At 41.1% G+C, this 25919-nt stretch overlaps 1 protein-coding gene across 2 annotated transcripts in view; it reads right to left on the bottom strand.

Moving 5' to 3' along the window:
- Positions 1–25919, bottom strand: part of GUCY1A2 (guanylate cyclase 1 soluble subunit alpha 2) — a 308917-nt gene that overhangs the window by 21917 nt on the left and 261081 nt on the right. For both annotated transcript variants that reach the window (XM_044257727.1, XM_044257728.1), the window contains exon 7: positions 18241–18395. In XM_044257727.1, the coding sequence (XP_044113662.1) occupies positions 18241–18395 (155 nt within the window). The remainder of the gene's footprint in view (positions 1–18240; positions 18396–25919) is intronic.

Raw genomic sequence — 25919 nt, 5'->3', positions numbered from 1 at the left:
CTGCAGGAAGCTTGCTTCCTCCCCTCTCTCTCTCGATTTCTCTCTCTCTGTCAAATAAATAAAAATCTTTAAAAAAAAAAAAAAGAACAGAAAACTGTAGTCAGCTCTTGTCAATTAAATAATTGCCTCACATTTTTCCCTTCTCTCTGACCAAAACTATTTCTTAAAAACAAGCCCATCATCACACTGGTCAGTCTTTACGGAAGGGACGGAGCAGACACAACATATGCACACTTATTTTGAAAAATGGACAATTCTCCGTTGATTTCATTATTTAAAAAATCATGACCGTGATCAATTTTAAGGAAGTCTAGGTTCTCTGCTTTAAATACTCCTGAACTGGGGCACCTGGGTGGCTCAGTGGGTTAAAGCCTCTGCCTTCGGCTCAGGTCATGATCCCAGGGTCCTAGGATCGAGCCCCATGTTGGGCTCTCTGCTCAGCAGGGAGCCTGCTTCCCCTCTCTCTGCCTGCCTCTCTGCCTGCTTGTGATCTCTGCCTGTCAAATAAATAAATAAAATCTTTAAAAAAATAAATAAATACTCCTGAACCAATCAGATGTAGTATTAGCCTAGATAAAGTGTAAGGAGACATATAAAGAGTTTCAATGACTTCAGGCCCAAAAAAGGCAAGACAGCATGAGGGAAATATTTAGAAGCTACAAAGGGACAGTAAACGTCTTCCTTTTCCTCAAGAGTTTAAACCTACATTTTTTGAACAATATCTTATAGCAAACATTCCTCACAATCTCCCCTAAAGTCATGCTTCTCAAAAATACTAATTTTTGTGGAGAGAAAGTACGGTAAGGGAGTAACAGAAATGACACCGGAGAAGAGGCTTGTAGGTGAACTACGTAAATCTTAGCATCCCAACCCCCATCCAGGTGACACAGGAGCAAATCAGCAAAATAACCTTGGTTAAATCACTTAAATTCTCTGGTTCGCAAGTTCGTTACGGAAGAAGAAATATTTTGCTCTAATGTATTTCAAAGCTTAGCTATGGCTCTGACATTTAGTGCAGGCTGAGAATCCAGTTCCGCGGGGTGGGACTCTGACCGGCACATGCGACAGGGCAGTGTTTCTGGGGCCGTCTCTAACTGGAAACCGAGAAATGTAATTCCTGTGGCACAACTCAATTTTTTCCTTTTGGGAAAACCATTAAGCCATTTGTCTTCAATGGGTATTTGTCTCTTATAAAACATAGTGTTTACTGTTCTGATCCTTCTGTAGGGAATACAGTGATTGATAAAGCCAGTCACTGAGGCTGACCAGACAGCATCAAATAAAGCCCCAATACTTATTTTCCTTAAACATCCGCTGCCTGGTGCGGGTGAGCATTCTGATTTTTTAAAAACAGGAGGCTACTAGTAAACTACTAGATAGGTATTTGCTGAAGCTCTTTGGCTATCTTCCCTCACATGAAGAATCTTTATGAAAAGTAAGTTCAGGGCGCCTGGGTGGCTCAGTGGGTTAGGCCGCTGCCTTCGGCTCAGGTCATGATCTCAGGGTCCTGGGATCGAGTCCCGCATCGGGCTCTCTGCTCTGCAGGGAGCCTGCTTCCTCCTCTCTCTCTCTCTGCCTGCCTCTCTGCCTACTTGTGATCTCTCTCTGTCAAATAAATAAATAAAATCTTTTTTTAAAAAAAAAAAAAAAAAAAGAAAAGTAAGTTCACTGCAGGCAGCCAGAGTTAACTCTGGAGTATAAACTTGAATTCTGACTCCCACATTGATTTAGCTCTGACTCCTTGTCAACTGATTTAATCAAAGTTTCACTCTCCTCTTACCCCAAAAAAAGACACTCATGGGGGGCGCCTAGGTGGCTCAGTGGTTTAAGCCTCTGCTTTTGGCTTGGGTCATGATCTCAGGGTCCTGGGATCAAGCCCCACATCGGGCTCTCTGCTCAGCGGAGAGCCTGCTTCCCCCCCTCTCTCTCTCTGCCTGCCTCTCTGCCTACTTGTGATCTCTCTCTATCAAATAAATAAATAAAAATCTTTAAAAAAAAAAAAAGACACTCATGGGCTTGCTGTGAAGATTAATGAGGTGATGATGTGAATGAATTGCTTCCAGAGAAAAAGTAATTCAAAAAACATCTGCCATCACCTTTTAAAGATAAAAGATATTTTAGAGAGCATCTTGGTCACCGCCGTCATTATAGACGTGAAGAGACCAACCCAGGAATTTCACCTTGTTTGCCCAGAATTACACAGCAAAGTAATCCCTGAACCAAGAAGAGATTTCCTCGCCACAGCTCTGGAGAACTGGGTCTCGGGACCGTAGCAGGATCAAGCTGCCACAACATGGTTTGTGAAGGTTTAACCTTGGTGCTTTTAAATTAAGGATTACAAGTTCGGAAGCAGCTGCAAGCAGATTGGGAAGTGAGGAGACCGCAAAAATTCACAAAATATCCACGTTTCTCAGAACTGCTCCCTAATCTCCTCCAGCAAAGGTCTCCACTACGTTTTAAACGGAGAAGTGTAATGCAGGCCTCACGACGGACTGACTTCATTGGTTCAAAATTTACCTTGCCCAATGATGGTACCGCAGGGGGCCCCGTGGGGAAGGAGTTAGGAGCAGGGGAGGTCATGAGGTGGAGGCTCTCATGGACAGGATTAATGCCCTTACAGGAGTCGCCGGAGAGCTCGCTTCCCCTCTCTTTCCACGACATGAGCATAACAGGAGAGGCCAGCCCTCTGAGAGCTCTAAGCAAGCGCGCACCAGAAGCGACCATGCTGGCCCTTGATCTCGGACTCCAGCCTCCACAGCTGTGAGAAGTACATTTCAGTTGTAACTTCCCAGACTTTGTTACAGCAGCATGAAAGGACAGGGCCATAGTTCTAGGCAGCTTTAGCCCTCGGATTTTTCCCTTGTTACTGGAAGAATAAACCACTCCCTCACTAAAAGAATGCCTCTGGGGGCGCCTGGGTGGCTCAGTGGGTTAAGCAGCTGCCTTCGGCTCGGGTCATGATCTCAGGGTCCTGGGATCGAGTCCCGCATCGGGCTCTCTGCTCAGCAGGGAGCCTGCTTCCTCCTCTCTCTGCCTGCCTCTCCATCTACTTGTGATTTCTCTCTGTCAAATAAATACATAAAAAAGAAATCTTAAAAAAAATAATAATAATAATAAAAAGAATGCCTCTGTCCTAGCTTCTGGAAGTGGAGTATGTCAGAATACTGGCCCAGGTGAATTAAGGTTGCAGGGTTACCCCGTGGACCTCATTCAATTAAAGACCGGTGACAATGGAAGCAGCGTTAGAAAGACGCGAGGTTCCCAGCTTTACGATGGAGGAGAGAAGCAGTGAACCAAGGAATACAGATGGCCTTGATTATCTCCTAGAACTTCCAGAAAAGAATGCAGCCATCATGACAAGCTGGTTTGAGCCCAGGGAAACCCATGTTAGAATTCTGTTCTGCAAAACTGCAAAATAATAAACTTGTATCATTTAAGCAAAAAGTCCATAGTAATCTAGGTACGTCTGCTTAAATCTGGGGATTTGCCAAGAAAATAGAAATTTTTAAAAAATCACATTACTATAACTTAGTCATCAGGAAGAGGCCTTTGCTAATAAAAACTTGATTAAGCTGATTGCTAGCTCAGTTCTGAGTCATGGCTTAAAAATGGCTTTGGCCAAAATACCAGACTGTTTCCTTGGGACTGCCACATGAGGCCTGTAATCCAGCTCTCACACATCATCCAACATGGCTAACCTTCTACAGTGAGACTCCAGCCCAGTAATAAGATGATCTGTTCCTTCATGTACACAACAGGATGGAGTTCCGGGCCCAGATGGTGATGCGGGAAGACCCTGAACTTGCCTCCTCCACGAACACACCAAGTCTACACTGACTTACAGAGCATTTCCCCCTGCAGAAGAACTGCAGGCTACTGAACAGCTTCTGCACACAGAACACAGACCCCAGAGAGAAGGGCAAGAGAGCCAGAGACACGGTAAGGAAGGGAATCCCATCCCAGCCCTGGGAGCTGCCGTGGGGAGGAACAGTATTGAGGAACACTGAGCACCCGATAGAAAAGGGCACCTAGAATACAAAGAAACCAGTCCTAGAAGCCTGCCAAATTGCAGGGGCAGGAGAGGGAAGGGGGCTGCTGGAACCCTTCCTGGTCTGGAGGGGCTGAAGGGCATCACTGTTTCTGCTCCCCTCCACCTTGAGAGCAGCCCTGGTCAGTGGTCGCTACAGCTCAAGGCATCTTGCCAAGGTGACACAGGTGCAAAGCATCATGGGATACTCCAGGCCTGTACCACTCTGGCTCTACAGGGCATGCCAGGGTGCCCACAGCACAGAGTAACACAGCACATCCCAGGCTGCGCCCACCTAGGCTCCCGGCAACTCACCAGGGTGTCTTATGTTGTAGAGCAACCCAGGAACCCCGAGCCCTTGCACGCTGCAGACCGCACGCTGTGCCGAGAGCCCTGCCTTGCACCCACTTCAGCTTCAGCACTCCTACCAGGGTGTCCTTTGTGTGGAGGGGCCCAGGATTGCCCCCCTGCACCCACTTCAGCTCCGGCTTTCTTGCCAGGGCACTCTCGGCAGAGAGCCCAGAACCGCCTCGGCCTGCGCCGGCAGCGCCATATATCCCGCCAGCGATGCCCCAGCCTGAAGTGCCCCGAGGTCCCCCGTCCAGCAGAGCCAAAGCTCCAGCGCGCCTAAGTTACCAAGCACATGCAGTTTACACAGGACACCAGGATACGGAAGACCATTCCTGTGCATGTAGGACAGGTTGCTGGAAATATAGAAGATCCAGCAAAATAAGGAAAGAGCAAAATGTTGCAAATGAAAGAATAAGACAAAACCAAAGAAAAAGAATTAATAGATGGAGACAAGCCATCTAATTGAGGACGGGCAAAAAGATGCTCACCGGACTGGAGAGAACAGTGGATGAACTCAGTGAGAACTTGAAGAATAGAACATATACAACAAGAACCAAAGCTGAAAAACACAGAGAAGCAACAGTACATTAGAGGAGGCAGAAGAACAGATCAGCTCTCGGGAAGAGAGGCTACTGGAGAGCACCAAAGCGGAACTACAGTAAGAAAGAAGAAGAAAGAGAAATGAGGAGAGGTTCAAGCACCTCCAGGACAACAAGTGAACAAACATTCACAGTACAAAGGTCCCAGAGTGAGAAAAGACACAGAAAGACTAAGAATTTCCCTAAGCAGGGAAAGGAAACAGACATCCAGATCCAGGAAGCACACGAATTCCAAAAAACCCCAGGAGGTGCGTGCCATGGAACAGAAGGAGAGAATTTAAAACTGCACACGTGACAAGCAGCTAGTTACAGACCGCAGAAGTGGTTTTTCTGGAGAAACTCTGCAGGCCAGAGGAGACTGACAGCACAGAGTCAAAGCGTTAAAAGGAAAAAACCCCCCAAAAAAGACAACTAAGAATGCTCTACATGGCAAAGTTATCACTTGCAAAACTGGAATGAGTGAGAATAAAGATGGGTATAAACTTCACATGTATTGGAGAGAAAGGGGGAAAACATCGAACATGGAAAACTAGAAACTCATTAACTATTTTTTTTTCCAGAAATAAAATGGGAAATAAACTCCTCTACGTGAAGAAGGAATGGTCCTGGGCCATTACTGGTTATAACAAAGATGACTTATTTGGGAAAAGTCTAAAAAATGAAGACTTACCATACAGAAGCTATAACTTCTATTTTTAAAACTTTATTCCTTATGTCTAAAAAATTTTGAGCAAATACCCAATTGTTCCTCCAACTCTTATATAAGAAACTCAGTTTGTCTGATAAGAAATGTAAAGTGACTTAAGGTAATTACATGTAAGTAACAATATTCATAGGAACACACTTTGTAATGGTTAAAAATTAGGAAAAATACAAAAGTTAATCAACAGAGGAACAGACAAAAATATTAGAATATAATGGAAAGTTGTATGATGATGAACAAGTCTCATCATAGTACTGACCTTAAACATACAAAATTTTGTTTAAATAATAACCAATGTTAGAGAAATTTTCCTATAGTGAGATATCACATAGAGATTAAAATACATAAAATTCTATTGTGTTTGGGTATTTCTGAGAAAGTTAATGCATAGAACAGTAACCTTTAAACACACCAAAATTATTAGGGTATATGTCACCATGGAAGGGAGTAAGAATTCCAAAGGCTGAGGCAAATACAGTAAGTATTAAACCCATGCTGGTATCATGGGTATTACTCCTGTTGATTTTTAGTGCTTCAAAATATTTATAAAAGTTCATTGATTTAAAAAAATACTATTTCAGGCAAAATGTATTTGGAATGAACAATTCAGAAGATTATTTCAGTTATCATAACGTGCAAATAATCTATTCAGTGTTTATCATATAGTCTTACTAAAAATAAAGTCAGTATAAACCTCTCTGAAGATTTCAAGGTAATACTAATATTTCAGATGATATTGAATAGTCTATGGGATTTAATTCAGGAAAGAAAACTGGAAATTTCAAGCTCTCATGAGCTAGACTTTCCATTTAATTTTTCAAATTTCCATTTGCTTTAAAAAGTGCAACCTCCCTCTTTATAGAGAATGTCCCCGAGAATTCCATCCTGGTGTTTAACTTGCAGGTTCCTTGGAAAAGGGAAGTACATTCTGTACCTGCAGCGATGAACAGAGCAATTACACCCCACCAAGCCGTGCGGGTCCGCATGGACTGAACCAACAGAAGATACTCAGTCACAGCAAGATCACGGCCAGGAGTCAAGGCGCACTGTTTGCAGTGGTGCCCGGATCTATATGGAAATCAAAGGTCAGTGACCCCAACTGCTCTTCCGAAGCGCGGGAAGACAGTAGAAACAGTAAAAGGATTGCGTAGCATCCTTAAGCTGTGCCCCATCAAGGCAATGGGGATAAGGCCACCTGCTCTCAGTCAGTGGAGAGCTGGCCCTCGGCACGCCCTAAGCTGGCTTCCTTTCTACAGCCTCGGTGAATTTTAAGGCACAATCTGGTCAAGTCACTCCTCTGTTTAACAGTCTTCAGGATCAGGCACCTGGGGGCTCACTCGGTTAAGCCTCTGTCTTCAGCTCAGAAGACAGAGAAATGAGAAAAGCAAAAATCAGAAATGAGAAAAGCAAAAATCGTTTGAAGGTTAAGGAAAATTTCCTATCACTGTAGTTATAGAGTCTTTTGCTATAACTACTAGTTATATAACTACTAACTGCTAGTTATAGCAAAAGACTAGGGCCCTGGACTGAGTCTCCTGCCGGGCTCCTAGCTCAGCAGGGAGTCCGCCTCGCCCTCTACTCCTCCCCCTTGCTTGTGCTCTCCCTCTCAAAAAAATTAATAAAAGCTTTAAAAAAGAAAGTCTTCAGTATCTTTTCTTGCTCTTAGGCTGAAAACTGTTCCCACGACCTTCCAGCATCATCTCAGCCCCCTCTTGCTCTAACACTCTAGTTGGGGTTACTTCCACGCAGCGCCCCTCGACTGTGATTCGTGTCTGGTGGAGGTGCGCGCAGCACGCGGTCTCTGGTCTCGCTCTGGTCTCGCCCACCAGGGCCGGGAGCCTGCGCACGCGGCTCGTCCCTGGTACTGCAGGGCCCGTCCCACTGCTTGGAATACAGGAGGTTCTCAACAAGCCTTTGTTGAAAGAAGGGAAGGAGGGGGGGAACGCAGGGAAATAGCAAGAAAAGGTTTGCTTTTTAATTAAGTAAATGTAAACATATTTTTATAAAGTATTAATAGGAATGACATGCTTGGGGACCAATCAGGAAAAAATACCTTTTCAAATCTGAATCTGTCTGTCCCTGGCTCCGTTTGGTTTGTTTGTGGGTGGGGCGGGGGCAGACGACACACAATGCAATGCTCTGGTGCCTGCAATGGCTGAAATGATTCGGGCCTGAAGACCTTACTGAGCACCTCACTGAGGAGTATGGAAGGGGCAGGACCCACGGGCCGGGGCCTGAGTGGCTTGCGGGGGGTCTCCTTTCTGCTCACGTGCAAACAAAGCCATCCACAGCCATCGTGTCTCAGCTTACGGGGCACGAACTCCTCAAACAGTTAATTCATTCTTTCCATGTCATTTTTTAAAATAGAAAAATGTTAACATGGAAACTGTCAGATCATCTGTATTATGCCCAGAATTTTGTTAAAAAAAAGTGGAATAAGTTTAAAAGAAGCAAAACCCTTATATAAATACCCTCTAACTGACAGGTAGTTTTTAAGCGACCTGCAGTTCCCTTTCTCATCACCTCAGAAATCTAGATATCTTTCCTCTGAGAGTAATTTTCTCTCTAGATATATCAAAATTTTCAAAAATCATCATTATTATCAACTTCTATCTATATTTACAAATTTTTTTGCTTCAGGTTTTTTTTTAAGATATAATTTTAAAACTCAAGGGACATTCAGGATAGACTGAAGAGTAGGAGGATCCTGAGCTCACCCTGACCCAAGGACACACTGAGGTACAGCTGTCTCTGCACCACTAACTCTGGAAATGACCAGAAGACTGGCAGAGCAGACCCTGCACAGTTAATCCTCAAGGAGAGGCCACACTGAACAGGGCAGGAGGGGCGGAGATGCAGTTGGGAATCCAACTCCCAGCAAGACTAACTACCAACGGAAGGGGCATCACAAGCCCGGAGAGCAAGAGCAAATGGGGACCCCGCGCTTCAGGAGCCGGCAGAATGGCTCACCCTGAGAAACAGCAGAGAAACAGCAGTTTGAAAAGAACTTGGGGTTTATGAGAAGGAGACTTCTTCACTAATCTCAGCTATGTTCTGCATGGGCAGGGATCTTAAAGAGATTTCTCTGAGGAGGAAAGTGCTGGTGGGCGTCATTTTTCTTCCCCTCCCCGAGCCTAGGTCGCTGGACACTTACAGGAGCCAAAACCAACACTTTCTATCCACATTGCGAGAGTCGCACACCCAGCCCCCCATCCCCTTTGTGGTCACCACAATTCAACCCACTAAATTTAGCAGACCTGCCACACTTTGTAAATAACTCCAGCAGGGGTCAACGCCACTCCCACTGCTCTGGGGAGGGGGTGAGATGACCTCTGTATTCCAGCATCTTGGTCTCGCAGCTGTCCGCAGAGGCAGTAAGCCCCGCCATTCAGGGTGCCAGCAGCTGTGGCAGAGAGGCCGACACACTGATGAGAACTCTCAGGCTTCCAGGGAGCAAACCCTGCCCTTGAGTACTACCTACAGTTCTGGCAGAAAGCCTGGGTGCAGACACTCAGCCCGACTTCGAAACTTGCCCACTGATGGGCCCACAGCAGCCTCAAGTCTCTCAACGGCGGGGAAACTGAACACGGCGCAGTGCCCTGACACTAGGTAAAGCAGGTCATTGCAGCAGGCTGGGCTAGAGGCAACCGTGGCTCAGCCACAACGGAAAGGAACATGTGGCCCACAAGGGCGACACCCCTGGAGCACCTAGTTTGGGTGACCAAGGGGATATCCCTATAGGACACCACAGGCCCTCTTCTACACAAGAGCACTACTTTAAAGACCAGGTGACATAATTGACTTCCCCAAGACATAGAAACAAACACGAAGAGTCAGACAAAACGAGGAGATAAAAGAATATGTCCCAAATGAAAGAACAAGACACAGTCACAGTAAAATAACTACATGAAACAGAGATTAGCAATGTGCCTAATACTGAATTCCAAGCAGTGGTCATAAAGATAGTCTCTGGATTTGAGACAAGAGTGGCTGGAATAATGAGAATGTCAACAGGAAGACAGAAATATGGAAAAAATAACCTCTCAGCAATAAGAAATTCAATTAATGGAATCAAAAAATTGACTACATGGAATCAACAGCAGAAGAGTGCATCAGCAATCTGGAAAACCAGGTAATGGAAAGCAACCACGCTGAACAAGAAACAGAAAAAATATGAATAAATGAAAAAAGTTAAAGGAGCTCAGCAACATCAAGTATAATAACATCAATATTATAGGGATCCCAGAAGGAGAAGAAATAAAGAAGGGAAAATAGGGGGGCACCCAGGTGGCTCAGTGGGTTAAAGCCTCTGCCTTCGGCTCAGGTCATGATCCCAGGGTCCTGGGATCAAGCCCCATGTCGGGCTCTCTGCTCTGCAGGGAGCCTGCTTCCTCCCCTCTCTCTGTCTGCCTGTCTCTCTGCTTACTTGTGATTTCCCTCTCTCTGTTAAATGAAGAAAGAAAGAAAAAGAAAGGCAGGCAAACAGGGATGCATGCCTGGGTGGCTCAGTTAGTTAAGTGTCTGCCTTCGGCTCTGCTCATAATCCCAGGGTCCTGAGATCTAGTCCTGCCTGGGGCTCCCTGCTCAGCCGTCAGCCTGCTTCTCCCTCTGCCTGTCATTCCCCCCTGCTTGTACTCTCTCTCTTTCTCTGACAAATAAGTAAATAAAATCTTTTTTAAAAATGGGGTGGGGGAGAAAATTTATTAGAAGAAATAATAGCTGAAAACTCCCAAATATGGGGAAGGAAACAGACATCCAGGTCCAGGAAACAGAGAACCCTTAACAAGATAAACCCAGTAGGTCCATACCATGGCAAATAACAAACAAAACAGCAAAAGCAATGATCAAGTATCTTACAGCTGCAATACAAAAACACACAATCAAAATGTGAGGGAAACCCCATAAGGCTATCCACAGAAACTCTGCACACCAGAAGAAAGTGGCAGGATAGATTCAAAGTGCTGAAGGTTAAAAACAAAAAACAAAAGAAAAGAAAAACAAAAACACCAAAAGTACTCTATCCAGCTAGACTATCATCCAGAACAGAAGGACAGAAAAAGTGTTTCCCAATTAAAAGTTAAAGGGATTCATCACCAAACCAGCCTTATACAAAATGTTAAAGAGAATTCTCTAAGTATAAAGGTAAGGCCATAACTGGAACAAAATTACGAAAGGAAAAATTTTTACTGATAAAAGCAAATATATAGTAGAAATAGATCACTTATAAAGATAGTATTCAGGTTAAAACAAAAAAAGTGATAATGAAATCAATTATATCTATAAAAATTAGTTCAAGAATACATAAAATATAATATCATAATCACAAAACATGGAGGAGGAATAAAAATTCAGTCCTTGCAGTGTGTTTGGACTTAAGGAACTGTAACTTTAAGTACAGACCACTGGACACATAAGGTGTTAGATACGAACACATGGTAACCACAAATCAAAAGCTTATAATACAGATGCAAAAAATAGAAATTCAAGCATAACACTGTTCAAAGCCGTCAAACCATAAGGGATATGAGCAAGAGAAGAAGAAACATAGAAGAACCAGAAAAACAACCAGAAAACAATTAACAAGTACATGCCTATCAACCATTTTCAATGTAAATGATCTAAATGTTCCTATTAAAACACAGAGGATGACTAAATGAATAAAAAAACAAGACCCATATGTATCCTGCCTACAAATTGCACTTCAAACCTAAAACCACATGCAGGCAAAAAGTGAAGGAATAGAAAAACATATGCCATGCAATGAAAGTGCACAAAGGGTGGCACCTCTTGTATCAGACAAAATAAACTTCAAAACACAGACTGTAGCAAGAAGCAGTGCAGGGCGTTACATCATGATAAAGGGAACAACCCATGAAGAGGAGGGAACAGTTTGTAAATACCTGCAGACACAACCCAGGAGCACCGAAATATATAATGCAAATATTAACAGACAGAAACAAATGGACAGTAATATACTACTACTAGGGGCTTTAACACCCCACTTACATCAACGGATCGATTACCCACACAGAGAATCAGTAAGGGAAGAGTGGCTTCGAAACTCACATCAAACCAGATGAACCTGACATATATAAAGAATATTCCATCCTCAAACAGCAGAACAAAAATTCTATAAGTGCATAAGGAACACTCTCCAGGACAGATTACCTGAGAGGCCATAAAGTAAGTTTCAGTAAATTTAAGAAAATTGAGATCATATAAAGTATGTTTTCCAATCATAACAGTATGATACCAGAAATCAATTATAAGAAAAATCCAGAAAAAACCCACAAACACGCAGAGGGTAAACAACATGCTACTCAACAATTAGTGGGTCAACCAAGAAACCAAAGAAAAAAAAAATCAAGGAATACATGGGACAAATGAAAATGAGAACATGGCAGGCCAAAACTGTGGGATGCAACGCGGGACACAACACAAGCAGTCATAGGGAACTTGCCAGCAATACAGGCCTGCTCAAAAAACAAGAAATTCTCAAAAAACCTAACCTTACACCTGAGGAGCTACAAAGGGAAAAAAAGTACAAACAAACCCTAGGTTAGAAGAAGGAAAGAAATAAAGATCTGTGCAGAAATGAACAAAACAGAGACTAAACGGACAATGTAAAAGATCAATGAAACCAAGAGTTGGTTTTCTAAAAAGATCAACAACACTGAAAAAATTTTAGCCAGATTCATCAAAGAAAAAAGAGGATTCAAATAACATCAGAAATGAAGGAGAAGAAATAGCAGCTGACGCCACAAAAATACAAAGTATTACAAGAACATATTATGAAAAGTTATATGCTCACATACTGGAGGACTTAGTCAAATGGATAAATTCCAGAAACCTACCGTCTTCTAAAACTGAATCAGGAAGAAATAGAAGATTTGAACTGAGCAGTTACTAGTAATGAAATTGAATCAGTAACCAACAAACTCCCAACAAATAAAAGTTCCAGCCCACATGGCTTCACAGGTGAACTCCACTAAACATTTAAAGAAGAGTTAATACCTATTCTTCACAAACTGTTCCAAAAAATGAAAGTGATGAAAACTTCCTAACTCAGTCTACAAGGCCAGCATTATTGTGAGATACCAAAACCAGACCGAAGACACCACAAAATAAACAAAATCAGTTCACCTCAGTGGCTCAGTCAGTTAAGGGTCTGACTCTTGGTTTTGGCTCAAGTCATGATCTCAGGGTCCTAATATCAAGCCACACATCAGGCTTCACACTCAAGGTAGTCTGCTTGTGCCCCTCCCTCTTTTCCCCCCTTACTCTGGAAAAATGAAATCTTTAAAAAAAAAAAAGTACAGTCAGAATGGCTAAAATCAACAAGTCAGGAAATGACAGATGCTGGCGAGGATGCGGAGAAAGGGGAACCCTCCTACACTGTTGGTGGGAATGCAAGCTGGTGCAACCGCTCTGGAAAACAGCATGGAGGTTCCTCAAAATGTTGAAAATAGAACTGCCCTATGACCCAGCAATTGCACTACTGGGAATTTACCCTAAAGATACAAACGTAGTGATCCAAAGGGGCACGTGCACCCGAATGTTTATAGCAGCAATGTCCACAATAGCCAAACTATGGAAAGAACCTAGATGTCCATCAACAGATGAATGGATCAAGAAGATGTGGTATATATACACAGCCATCAAAAGAAACGAAATCTTGCCATTTGCGACAACATGGATGGAACTAGAGCGTATCATGCTTAGCGAAATAAGTCAAGCGGAGAAAGACAAATATCATATGACCTCCCTGATATGAGGAAGTGGTGATGCAACATGGGGGCTTAAGTGGGTAGGAGAAGAATCCATGAAACAAGATGGGATAGGGAGGGAGACAAACCATAAGTGACTCTTAATCTCACGAAACAAACTGTGGGTTGCTGGGGGGAGGGGGGTTGGGAGAAGGGGGGTAGGGTTATTGACATTGGGGAGGGTATGTGCTTTTGGGTAAATTGGAAGGGGAGATGAACCATGAGAGACTATGGACTCTGAAAAACAATCTGAGGGGTTTGAAGTGGCGGGGGGGTGGGAGGTTGGGGTACCAGGTGGTGGGTATTATAGAGGGCACGGCTTGCATGGAGCACTGGGTGTGGTGAGAAAATAATGAACACTGTTTTTCTGAAAATAAATAAATTGAAGAAAAAAAAAAAAAAGAAACGAAATCTTGCCATTTGCAACAACATGGATGGAACTAGAGCGTATCATGCTTAGCGAAATAAGTCAAGCGGAGAAAGACAAATATCATATGACCTCCCTGATATGAGGAAGTGGTGATGCAACATGGGGGCTTAAGTGGGTAGGAGAAGAATCCATGAAACAAGATGGGATAGGGAGGGAGACAAACCATAAGTGACTCTTAATCTCACGAAACAAACTGTGGGTTGCTGGGGGGAGGGGGGTTGGGAGAAGGGGGGTAGGGTTATGGACTTTGGGGAGGGTATGTGCTTTTGGGTAAATTGGAAGGGGAGATGAACCATGAGAGACTATGGACTCTGAAAAACAATCTGAGGGGTTTGAAGTGGCGGGGGGGTGGGAGGTTGGGGTACCAGGTGGTGGGTATTATAGAGGGCACAGCTTGCATGGAGCACTGGGTGTGGTGAAAAAATAATGAATACTGTTTTTCTGAAAATAAATAAATTGGAAAAAAAAAAGTACAAAACAACCAACCAACCAACTACAGGCCAATATATCTGATGAACATAGATGCAAAAATCCTCAAATGATTAATTATTAAACCCAATGCAGCAACACATTAAAAAATTATTCACGGTGATCAAGGGGGATTTTTTTCCAGATATGTAATGGTGCAAATCAGTCAGTATGATACATCACATTAACAACAGGATAAAACCATAGGATCATCTGAAGAGATGCAGATTATAGCATTTGATATTTTCCCCATTCTTTCATGATGAGAACTCTGAACAATGTGGGTGCAGAGGGAACAGAACTCGACATAATAAAGGCCATATATGACCAACCCACAGCTAACATCATACTCAGTGGTGAAAAAACTGAGAACCTTCTCTCTAAGATCAGGAACAAAACAAGGGTTCCATTCCTGCCACTTTCATTCAACGTAGTGCTGGAAGTCCCAGCCATAGTAATCAGACTAGAAAAAGAAACGAAAGAGCTCCAAATTGCTAAGGAAGAAGTAAAGCTGTCAGTCTTTTTAGATGACGTGTTACTATCTATACTATATACAGAAAACCCTAAAGATACCACCAAAAACTATTAGAAATGATAAATGAATCCAGTCAAGTCACAGGACACAAAATCAATATAAAGTGTGTCATGTCTCTATATGCTAGTCACAAAGTAGCAGAAGGAAAAATTAAGGAAACAATTCAATTTACAGTTGCACCAAAAGATAAAATACCTAGGAATAAATTTAACCACACAGGTGAAAGTTCTAATCTCTGAAACCTACAAAACATTATTGAAAGAAATGGAAGATAAAACAAATGTAAAATCATAGCAGGCTTATGGATTTGAAGAATTAATATTGTTAAAATGTCTATATTATCCAAAGCAATATATAGATTAAATGCAATCTCCTTCAAAACATCTAGAGCATTTCCCACAACTAGAACAAATAAAATTTGTGAAGAACCAGAAAAGGCCATGAACGGCCAAACCAATCTTGAGAAAGAAGAACAAAGCTGGAGGTTTCACATCTCAGATTTCAAGATGCACTTACAAATCTGTAATAACCAAAACAATAAGGCACTGGCACCAAAAAAGACACACAGATCAATGGAACAGGATAGAACCCAGAAATAAACCTAAACGTATATGGTTGATTAATAAGTAACAGAGGAGGCAAGAATATACAATGGGAAAAAGACAGAATTTTCACAAAACATTTTTGAGAAACTGTGTAGCTACATGCAAAAGAGTAAAACTGAACCACTTTCGTATATCACACACAAAAATAATCTCGAAATGCATAAAAGGCCTAAATGAGACACCTGAAACCATAAAACTCCTAGAGGAAAACAGAGAGTAATCTCTTTGCCATTGGCTTTAGCAACATTTTTCTACATATGTCTCCTAAGGCAAGGGAAAGAAAAGCAAAAATAAACTTGGGACCCCACCAAAATAAAAAGTTTTTGTAAAGCAAAGGAACCATAAGCAAAATGAAAGAGTTACCTACCAATGAGAGAAGATATTTGCAAATGATCTATCTGATAAAGGGTTAATATCCAAAATATAGAAAGAACTTATAGAACTCAGCATCACAAAAACAATCTGATTAAAAAATGGGCAGAGGACCTGAACAGACATTTTTCCAACTTTCCAAAGAGACACATGGAAGGCCAATAAACACATGGGAAGATGCTCGGCATCACCCATCACCAGGGAAATGACAAACAGTCCCCCCCAACCAAAACAAAACAAGACACCCAGACACAATGAGATATCACCTTATACCAGTCGGACGGCTACTGTCAAAATGCTGAGAACAGCAAGTGCTGGCAAGGATGTGGAGAAAAGGGAAACCTTGTCACTGTTGGTAGGAATGTACACTGCTGCAGCCCACTGTGGAAGATAATGTGGAGTTTCCTCCAAATGTTAAAAACAGAAATGCCATATGATCCAGTAATTCCACTATCGGGTCTTTACTCCAAGAGAAAGAAAAAAGACTAATTCAAAAAGATACAAGCATCCCTGTGCTTATGGAAGCATTATTTACAATTGCCAAATATGGAAGCAACCCAAGTGTTCGTCGACAGATGAATGGATCAATATGGGGCATATATGTATGTGTGTGTATATATCATATATATGCATATATATTTATAACAGAGTACTATTCAGCCATAAAAAAGAATGTGCTTTTGCCATTTGCAACAACATTAATGGACCTAAGTACAGAGGCCACTTTTAGGCAGGCTTTAGCAATGGAATGCAGAAAGGACCAGAGTGACCACCTGGCTGACTACAGACAGGCCCATCAGGTGACCCCCCCCCAACCAACCCCAAAACATCCATAGGTCCTAGCTGACCAATGGGTTACTTAAAACCAAGCACAGTGATCAAAAGGAGAATTCTTTTGAGCCACCATAGCTCCTCACCTTCTCTCTTTAAAAGCAGCCCACTGCCTTGTGGCAGACAACCCTCCTCTGTTGTCCCACTCACCACTCGCTATGGGTATATTCAGTAAATATCTATCTCCTTTGTTCTGCCTCAGTGGATTCTTTCCTCTCCCCCGCCCCCAGCCTCCAGCTGATCATTGCCCCACATCCGGAGGCCCCTATCTGATTGGGAGACACTAGAACATATGACACTAAATGAAATAAGTCACAGAACAACCAATACCATAGGATTTCATTTGTATGTGGCACCTAAAAACCAAAACAAAGAAAAGGGACCAAAAAAGTGATGCTGAAGTACAGAGAACAAACTGCCGGGTGCCATCAGGGATGTAGGTGGGAGGGTAGGTGAAATAAAGAGGATAAAGAACCACAGAGTCCCAATATAAAATAAGTCATGGAGATGAAAACTACAGCATAGGAAATATAGTCAATAATATTATAAAAACATTTTACAATGACTTATGATTGACTGCACTTACCGTGTGAACACTGAGTAATGTATAGAATTGTCAAAGTAATTTGTTATATGCTTGAAATTAATATCACATTGTATGTTAATTATACTTCAATAAAAATAGAAAAAGAAAAAATATCAATGGTCATTACTTCCACTCAACAGTTTTACAATATGATTTCTTAGTTATCCAAACCACGGCACCAATTAGCTTGCAGAACAATGCCAAATATAAAACCAAAGTCTAACATACAGGAGATAGTCATCTTAATCTAGAAAAGTGCATCCTACCAATGCATTTATTCATTAATTCAATAAATATTTAAGGAGTGCTTATATGTGTTACGCATGTTCTGCAAGTTCTGGGAATATAATGATGAGCTAGAACAGACACGGTCCCCATACCTAGGAAGTGCAGTAACCAGTAGGTGAACGGACATCTACCAGGTACAAAATACAGATGTGTTCAGCTGTCAGCTGTGTGCGTAGAGTTGTTAAATATGACCTTTAAGAGAGAGTTTGAAGTTTAACTCTTTGCCCTATATATATTTAACTTTAGAGAGTCATTATTTACCTTAATTATTCCAAAGAATAAAAGCTGACAAAATGTCTTTTCTCTTTCATTCCTCGGACTTTTATAAATATTGACGAACATTTGGAAAATGTGAGGACTCTGGGTGTGATGCCGAACTCTCCAACACTTGCTCTCCTGTATTCAAACAGGTGTACCTCAGAAGGAGGGCGACTGCGGGAAATGACAAACCGATGTTTACCTCCAGTCAAGTCAGGCTCCTCGTGCCCTCTCTCCTGGTGCGCATAAACATTTATGTGACAATTGCTATCTTTCAGACTGGGTGGACCTACTCCTATCACCTTAGAGAATGACATGATCAAAAACAGTATAAATAAATACAGGGTCTCACAAATGACAGGATGTTAGCTCAAGCCAAGGCCAAAGACAGGAGGAGGAGGAGAGGTCAAAGAACACTTACTGGTAAGTGGTGGGGCTGACATTGATGCGCCGAGGGTGACTTCCTGATTCAAATTTGCTTGCCAGAGTGACATTATTTCCAAACAGGCAATATCGTGGCATTCTCACTCCAACAACTCCAGCGAGCACAGAACCCGAGTGAATGCCTATCCTCATCTAAAAAAAAAGAAAGAAAAAGGATATATTTATGCTGTCTTTCGGCATGCAGTTCTTTTAGTGAAAAGTAATTTTGTAAGCCACTGAGCTTGGATCTCCTCAAAGACCGGAACTGGGCCTTGGCCATTTTTGTGAGCCTGATATCTGGATCATTATAGTGCCAATGAACAAGAATACCGTGGAACCAATGAGTACATTAATTAACTACAGGAAAAAATTATGTTTAATTTGCTATATAAATCTGGTAATAAGTCAAATCACATTTCTTCTGTATAGATTCTGTTGTAATATATAAAAAATGTATATTCTCCCTCTAGTCATTCTTATATACATCCCTATTTTTTCCTTCATAGAATTAAACACAATTATAAATTATTTATATTTCTGTTTATTTTGTTTAAATGTTAGATTGTCCTGAGAGAAGGATCCATATCTATTTCTCAACTGCTGAATATTCAGTACTTAGTATTGTACTTAGAGCAAAGTAGGCCTTCAACAGTAAATGATAAATGTTGATAAATTGTCAGAATTCTTCAACATTATATTAAAATGAAGTTAATGAAGTTATAGAGAATTTAACCCTCGAGTCAGCCAAGAAGTATCTACTGAAAACCCTGGAAAATATATTAAGTGCTGTGTATTTTACATTGTGAATCCGATAAATATAGTCTGACCCATGCCTTCCATGTGCAGTTGGTATGTACTTATATGTGATTACAGCAATGACACTGTATCTACAAAGTCTACACCAAAATAACTGAAGCTAATATTGACCCAGTGGGAAATGATATCCTTACTGCTAAGGGAATGTGGAAGAGAAGGAAGAGATCTGACCCCTAGATGCCTACTACCTAAGTGAAATGTCTCCCTTCACTACCACATCTACTTTTGGCCCTGCAGTTGTGAAGACAAGAAGTCATTCTGTGGGGACGCCTGGGTGGCTCAGTTGGTTAAGCAGCTGCCTTCGGCTCAGGTCGTGATCCTGGTGTCCTGGGATCGAGTCCCACATTGGGCTCCTTGCTCTGCAGGGAGCCTGCTTCTCCCTCTGACTCTGCCTGCCACTCTGTCTGCCTGTGCTCGCTCTCGCTCTCGCTCTCTCTGACAAATAAATAAATAAAGTCTTTAAAAAAAAAAAAAGAAGTCATTCTGTGACTGACTTTGTCATGGACTGGAGAGTTTAGTACTTATCAACTGTTAGTAAGACAGGTTGAAACTAAGGTGATCTGGCTGGAATTCTTAATAAACCTCTTCATCTATTTTTTAAAAAAATGATCCTAACACTAATTTGGAAATTCAACAGGCTAGGAAGAATCAAGGTACATTTCAGAAAGAAGAAAGAATATTTTCTTATTTGTATAAATGTATCTAATTAGTATGTGGATATCATAATACTGGTGTCTAGACAGAGAAACAGACTAACAGAAGAGATTGCCCAGGAAGACTTCCATGCATATATAGGTGGTTGATATATGATAGGGTTGGCATTTCAGATTAGTGAAAACAAGATAGTATTTCCATTGGGCTACTCTGGATCGAATGTATCTTCATGTTGAAAAAGAAAAATTCCAAGTAGATTAAAGATCTTAATGTAGAAGGCAACTTTACAGCTTTAAAAATAATTGTTTTAAGTAAGATAAAGGTCAATGTGCAGTATCAATAATACTCTAAAACACAGAAATCCTAAAGAGTATACTTTGATCAGTCTCTCAGTAACAGTTTCCAGGGTGAGTGGTCCATATGGTCAGGAAGCTCTGTTCGGTCAGGGACCAGTTCCTTATCACCAGGTTTCTCCTCATGCTTGTCACCTATTCCTTACTGGGAAACCTGAAGCTGAATCAGGAGCACCCTCATGTTCAAACTCAAGATGGGGCAAAACAGACCCATCCTGTCCAGGGGAAAAGTCATGATGTTGCCTTTTCAGGTGATCTTCATTCCTTTGGGAAAATCCAGATTTACATCTGCTATCATTTTCCTTCTGTCTAAAAGAATTTCTTAAAACAATTTTTGCACGATAGGTTCACGATGATGAATTCTTTTGGCTTCTGTACATTTAATAAAGTCTTTATTTTGTCTTCCTATCTGACAGATATTTTCGCTGGGTATAGAATTCTAGGTTGACAGGGTTTTTCTCCCATCCTTGCCATACTTTAATATGGCATTGTCTCCTTTGCATTGTTACCTATGAAAACACTACTGCCATCCTTTTCTTAATTCCTTTATATGTAAAAGATCATTTTTTTCTTCTGGTTGTTTTGAGTTTTTTCTATTTTTTGCTAGTTTTGCAAAATTTAGTTTCGATTTCTCTTGATGTTGTTTTCTTCATGTTTCTTACGTGTGGGTTTGTTGGGTGTCTTGGATCCATGGTTTTATAGTTTTCATCAAATTTGGAAGAATTTCAGCTATTCTTCACATATGTTTTATATCCACCTTTCTCTCTCAGAGACTCCAAGTACATGTCTATCAGGATACTGAAAAGTATTTCCATGGTTGACTAATTTACTCATTTAAAATATCTTTTTCTGTTTATTTTGGATAACTTCTGTTGTAATGCCTTCAAATTTGCTAATCTTTTCTTTTGGAATGTCTAATCTTTTGTTAACCTTATCCAGGGCATGTTTCATCTCAGAAATTGTGGTTTTCATCTCTAGAAGTTCAATTTGGAAATTCTTTTTCTTTTACAGGTATCAAATTACCTTTTGAACATATGGAATACAGTAAAATAACTGTTTTAATACTTAGCTAATTCTAACAACTGTGAGTCTGTTTCAGTTTTGATTGGTCTTTCTCATCATTATGGGTCATATTTTTCAGTTTTACAGTATGCTAGTAATTTTTGGTTGGATGTTCAGTATCATTAATTTGACTTTGTTGAGTGCTGGAGTTTTTTTTATATTCCTTTAAGATTTTATTTTATCTGAGAGAGAGAGTGAATGAGCACAAGCAGGGAAGAGTAGCAGAAGGAGAGGGAGAAGCAGACTCCCCACTCAGTAGGGAGTCTGATGTGAGGCTTGATCCCAGGACCCTGAGATCATGACCTGAGCCAAACACAGACACTAACCCACTGAGCCACCTAGGTGCCCCTATTTTTCATATTCTTGTAAATATTCTTGAGTTCTACTTAGGGATGTAGTCAGATTATTTGGAAATAATTTGTTCTTTTTGAGTCTTGCTTTTTAAGATTTGCTGGGCAAGGCCTGAGGAGTATTTCATGTAGGGCTTGTTATTCCGCACCACTAAGGCAAGAATGGACCCAGTGCCCATGTTTTAGGAGGTACTCCAGTCTTCCTGATGGGAACAAGCATTTTTCCCCCCAGGTCCTGTGTGAGTGCCAAGAACCTTTTGCTCTAATCCTTCCAGGTGTTTTTCCCTATTGGACTCAGTGGTCTCCTCAAATGCATACAGTAATCAGGGCTGTGCAGAACACATAGGAGGCTCCTCAAGATCTCTGTGTTTTTTGTGCAACTTTCTCCTTGCCAGTCTGTGACCTCTGACTTCTCTGATCTCCCCAGACTCTCAGCTCTGTCTCTTCCACTCCAGGAGTTCATTGGATGTCTCCTGGTTTGCTTCTCCTTGCACCACAGCTTGGATGTTCCCAAAGCAATAAATCAGGGAAATCATATGTCTCATCTCATTTGTTTCCTATCTCTCAGGGATCACTGCTTTCTACTGCCCAGTGGCCAGTGTCATACACCGTTCTACTATATTTTTTTCCTCCAGATTTTTAATCGTTTAAGGTAGAAGTATAAATCCAGTCTGTTATTCCATATTAAATGGGAGAAGTTAGATAATACTTTTTTTTAAAGAAGCCTATCTTTCTGAAAAATGTAGGCCTGTTTCTGATAAGTGACTATTTGGGTTTAAAAAGGTTAAAAAAATGCTGAGTAATAATAGTCCTTTTAATCAAGATAATTATAAACCACCTTTCTCTAAAGTTAGCAAAGGATTTTGCAATATTATTGTATTTCTTTAAGTTTCTTTTTGCTTTTACAAGGCCTATTTATATTGATCTCTCTGTGTAATGCAGGCTTGCCCAAAAAACACCCAGATCTCAGATGCAAGGGTTGTCAGTTTGGGCCTACAATCACTGTACTGGTCCCTTTAAGCAGGAGGCAAAAAGAAGTGAATATCACATTGACTCATCTCACAGCCTCTTTATTCTGTGCTTTTTGTTTGAGAAAAAGACTCCATACCCCACACCAACTACATGCAAAGCTTATATGTTTCCACCAATGCTTCCTTTCAAAAGACCTGAGGGTTTTTTTAAACCAAATTATCAAAATGAGAATTATTATAACCTGAAAAATGTTGATCATCAAAACCCTGATAGGGCGCCTGGGTGGCTCAGTGGGTTAATGCCTCTGCCTTCGGCTCAGGTCATGATCCTAGGGTTCTGGGATCGAGCCCCACGTCAGGCTCTCTGCTCCGCAGGGAACCTGCTTTCTCCCCTCTCTCTCTCTGCCTGCCTCTCTGCCTACTTGTGATTTCTCTCTGTCAAATAAATAAAATCTTAAAAAAAAAAAAAACCCTGATATCTTGGGGTGGATGGATGGAGAAGTGGTCATTTAAAAAAAAAATTCTCTTTTAGGGGCGCCTGGGTGGCTCAGTGGGTAAAGCCGCTGCCTTCGGCTCAGGTCATGATCTCAGCGTCCTGGGATCGAGTCCCGCATCGGGCTCTCTGCTCAGCAGGGAGCCTGCTTCTTCCTCTCTCCCTCTCTGCCTGCCTCTCTGCCTACTTGTGATCTCTCTCTGTCAAATAAATAAATAAAAAAAATTCTCTTTTAGAAGGCCACTGACAACATGCACAAACATATCAACAACCACACAAAGAGCACAGACCTGTTGTCCTTGTCTCTACCATATAATAAAATGAAATTCGGAGAATTATTTAATTGTGGAAGTAAGGAGATCTCATGGGAACTTACAAATGGAATCATAAGACTGTTTTAATTTGCATCTCCTCTGACAACTTATTGAGATTTCCGAGGAATTATTGCCTATCTACGGAAATAAGTGATTGCCTCACTCAGAGTATATCAAGAACATCTAGAAGGTACACAAAATAGATACATTTAATGCTCAATGAGGAATATAGATTCGCTTTGAAGAGCTTTAACATTATTTAAATAATTTAACCACTCAGTACCATCAGCATCTATCTGCCCAGTACCTCCTAACTAAAGGGGGGGGGCTGCGCACTAAACCAGGGGTTGTTACGTAGGGATATTTCCGCCCTTCAGTCAACATCTGGCAATGTCTTGAGACAGTTTTTTATTTTCACCACTGGGATGGGGAGCTGCTACTGGCATCTGCTCAGTCGAGCTAGGGATGCCCAGGGCAGCTTCCCCACAACAAAGGATTTTCCAGTCCAAAGTATCAGTAGTGCGGAGTCCGAGAAAACCTGCACTGAACAGACTTCCAGCAACTGATAGATACTTAGAAGACCAGCACACATGCAAAATAATAAATGCATGAATCAGATCAAAGCTTTGATGTGTAACACCAGACTTCACTTTTTAGAGGACACTTACGAAGAAGAAAAAATAGTGTTTGTCCTAGGGAATCACTGAAAAACACAGTAACTTCTGGATCTATCCTGAGGTTAGGATATCTGTTACCCCGCCTCCTGCACCTGTATGTGTGAAACACTACACAACCCCGGGAAACATCAAAGTTCTCAATTATCAAAAAATGCCGTTATTCTCATAATACTGTACTGATCGTTCATTAGCTGAGGCACAAACACAACTGCAGTTTTAGACATTTCCCCCACAACTCCTAAAAACAGAAGGCTTATGTAGCTCAATCTCAGTTAGCCAAAACTCTCCCTGGTTTAGTCAACAAAAATCTTCAGGTTGGAAGACAGCAACGGATTCATTAGTCTGGCTCCTCATTTCACAAAAAAACTGAAGTCCAGAGGAGCACAATGAAAAAGAGCAATTAGCCCACAGTCAGCACTTCCAAAAATGTCAGTTCCCTTCCCATACACCACGGTACCCAACTACACTGCTTACGGCATCAAAGACAACGCTACAGACCCGTTTATAATTCAGTCAATACGTTTACTAATTCCCCAATGTCCAAATCCAACTGAAACCATGATTAACATGAGTTCCGAGCCAGCAAGTTATTAAACAAATACCAGTTTGTGTTGAAATAGTCCTATTTGAGCAAGACAGAATGTCCACATTCAAACAGAAGGTCTATAGTAAAAAAAAAAAAAAAAAAAAAAAACAAGACTTCTGGTAGAAAACGCCAGTTAGCAGTTTACTAATGTCTGCATTTAAGTTTTATTCTTAGATTCATGTTGTTAAGATTTTAAGCTGTTAAAAATAGTTAATTAACTGTTTTAATAGTCATGCCACTAAAATCATGATTCACATGACTAGGAAACAGGAGGGAAGCAAGTACTTCATCCTCCTACCAGTATTAACACACATTATAAGTTTTATCATAAAATATTCCCTTCCCTAATAAAATGAGATAAGTGAAATTTATCTTCACATTTTTATCATGTTCTTTTATTAATAATCACTATCTCCCTGACAGGAAAATACCAATTAATGTTTTAAATTCTTATTTTAAGAGCTCAAGATTCTTAGGCAGAATATAATCAACCCATATAACGTAGGTAGTTTGTTTGTTTTTTTTTTTAAACAACTTCTCCTTGTTTGCCCCAGGTCCAAGAAAACAGGGAGAAATAATCTCTGTCGATATGTGGCATTTTCCCTTCTATCAGGGGACTCAGTCTCCAAATGGTGGTGTCAGGATGTTGCATTCTCAAGTCATATACTTGGACAAACAGCACTTTGGGCAAAAATGTCTTACTGTATTTACTTTAAACATCACAGAAGTACCATTCATAGACAAATTTCAATTTACAGAAAATATTTGACCCCCTACCCCCCAAAAAAGGCTCCCATCACCAGTATGGTAACCTATAACTTCAGACACAAGAAATAGAGTTACTTCTATAAAATATAATGGTGACATTTCAAATAATAGGTCCTTTCGAGTTAGGGGAGAAAGTGAGTTTGTAATCTTGTTTATGTGTTTTTGAGGGGAAAGATAGGACCTTACCAGAGATGATTAGGAGGGCACGCCTGGAATGCTCCAACAGACACCACTGAACATGTTACTGGAGGCTGTGAAGGGGCTACAGCAATATGGCCCAGCACCACCACCACCTTCTGATACCGTTACTGTGTACCGTTACTGTGTACCAAGAACCACTGTGATTATTTAAATACACTGGATGCCTAATAAATATTTTAAATTTGACTGAACTTGTAGGAGAGTTATTATTAAATAGGCCTCTAAGTTGAATTTGAAAGTTGATCTTTGTGCAGAAAAAAATGCTTTAAGAATTGTTTTTAAAGGGGGAAACGATTTAAAGCAATTGACATATTTAAGTTAAATGTGCCTATATTTAGGAATAACATACAATTTTGCAGTTGAGAAACACACCATTTTGTGCCAGAAATGTGGACAAGATACATCACTTAACGTAGTATTGTAATTAAAAAC

Source organism: Neovison vison, chromosome 7 (assembly GCF_020171115.1).
Source record: "Neovison vison isolate M4711 chromosome 7, ASM_NN_V1, whole genome shotgun sequence".
Taxonomy (NCBI): domain Eukaryota; kingdom Metazoa; phylum Chordata; class Mammalia; order Carnivora; family Mustelidae; genus Neogale; species Neogale vison.
The sequence above is the reverse complement of the archived record's forward strand: the minus strand, read 5'-3'. Positions and strand labels throughout refer to the sequence as shown.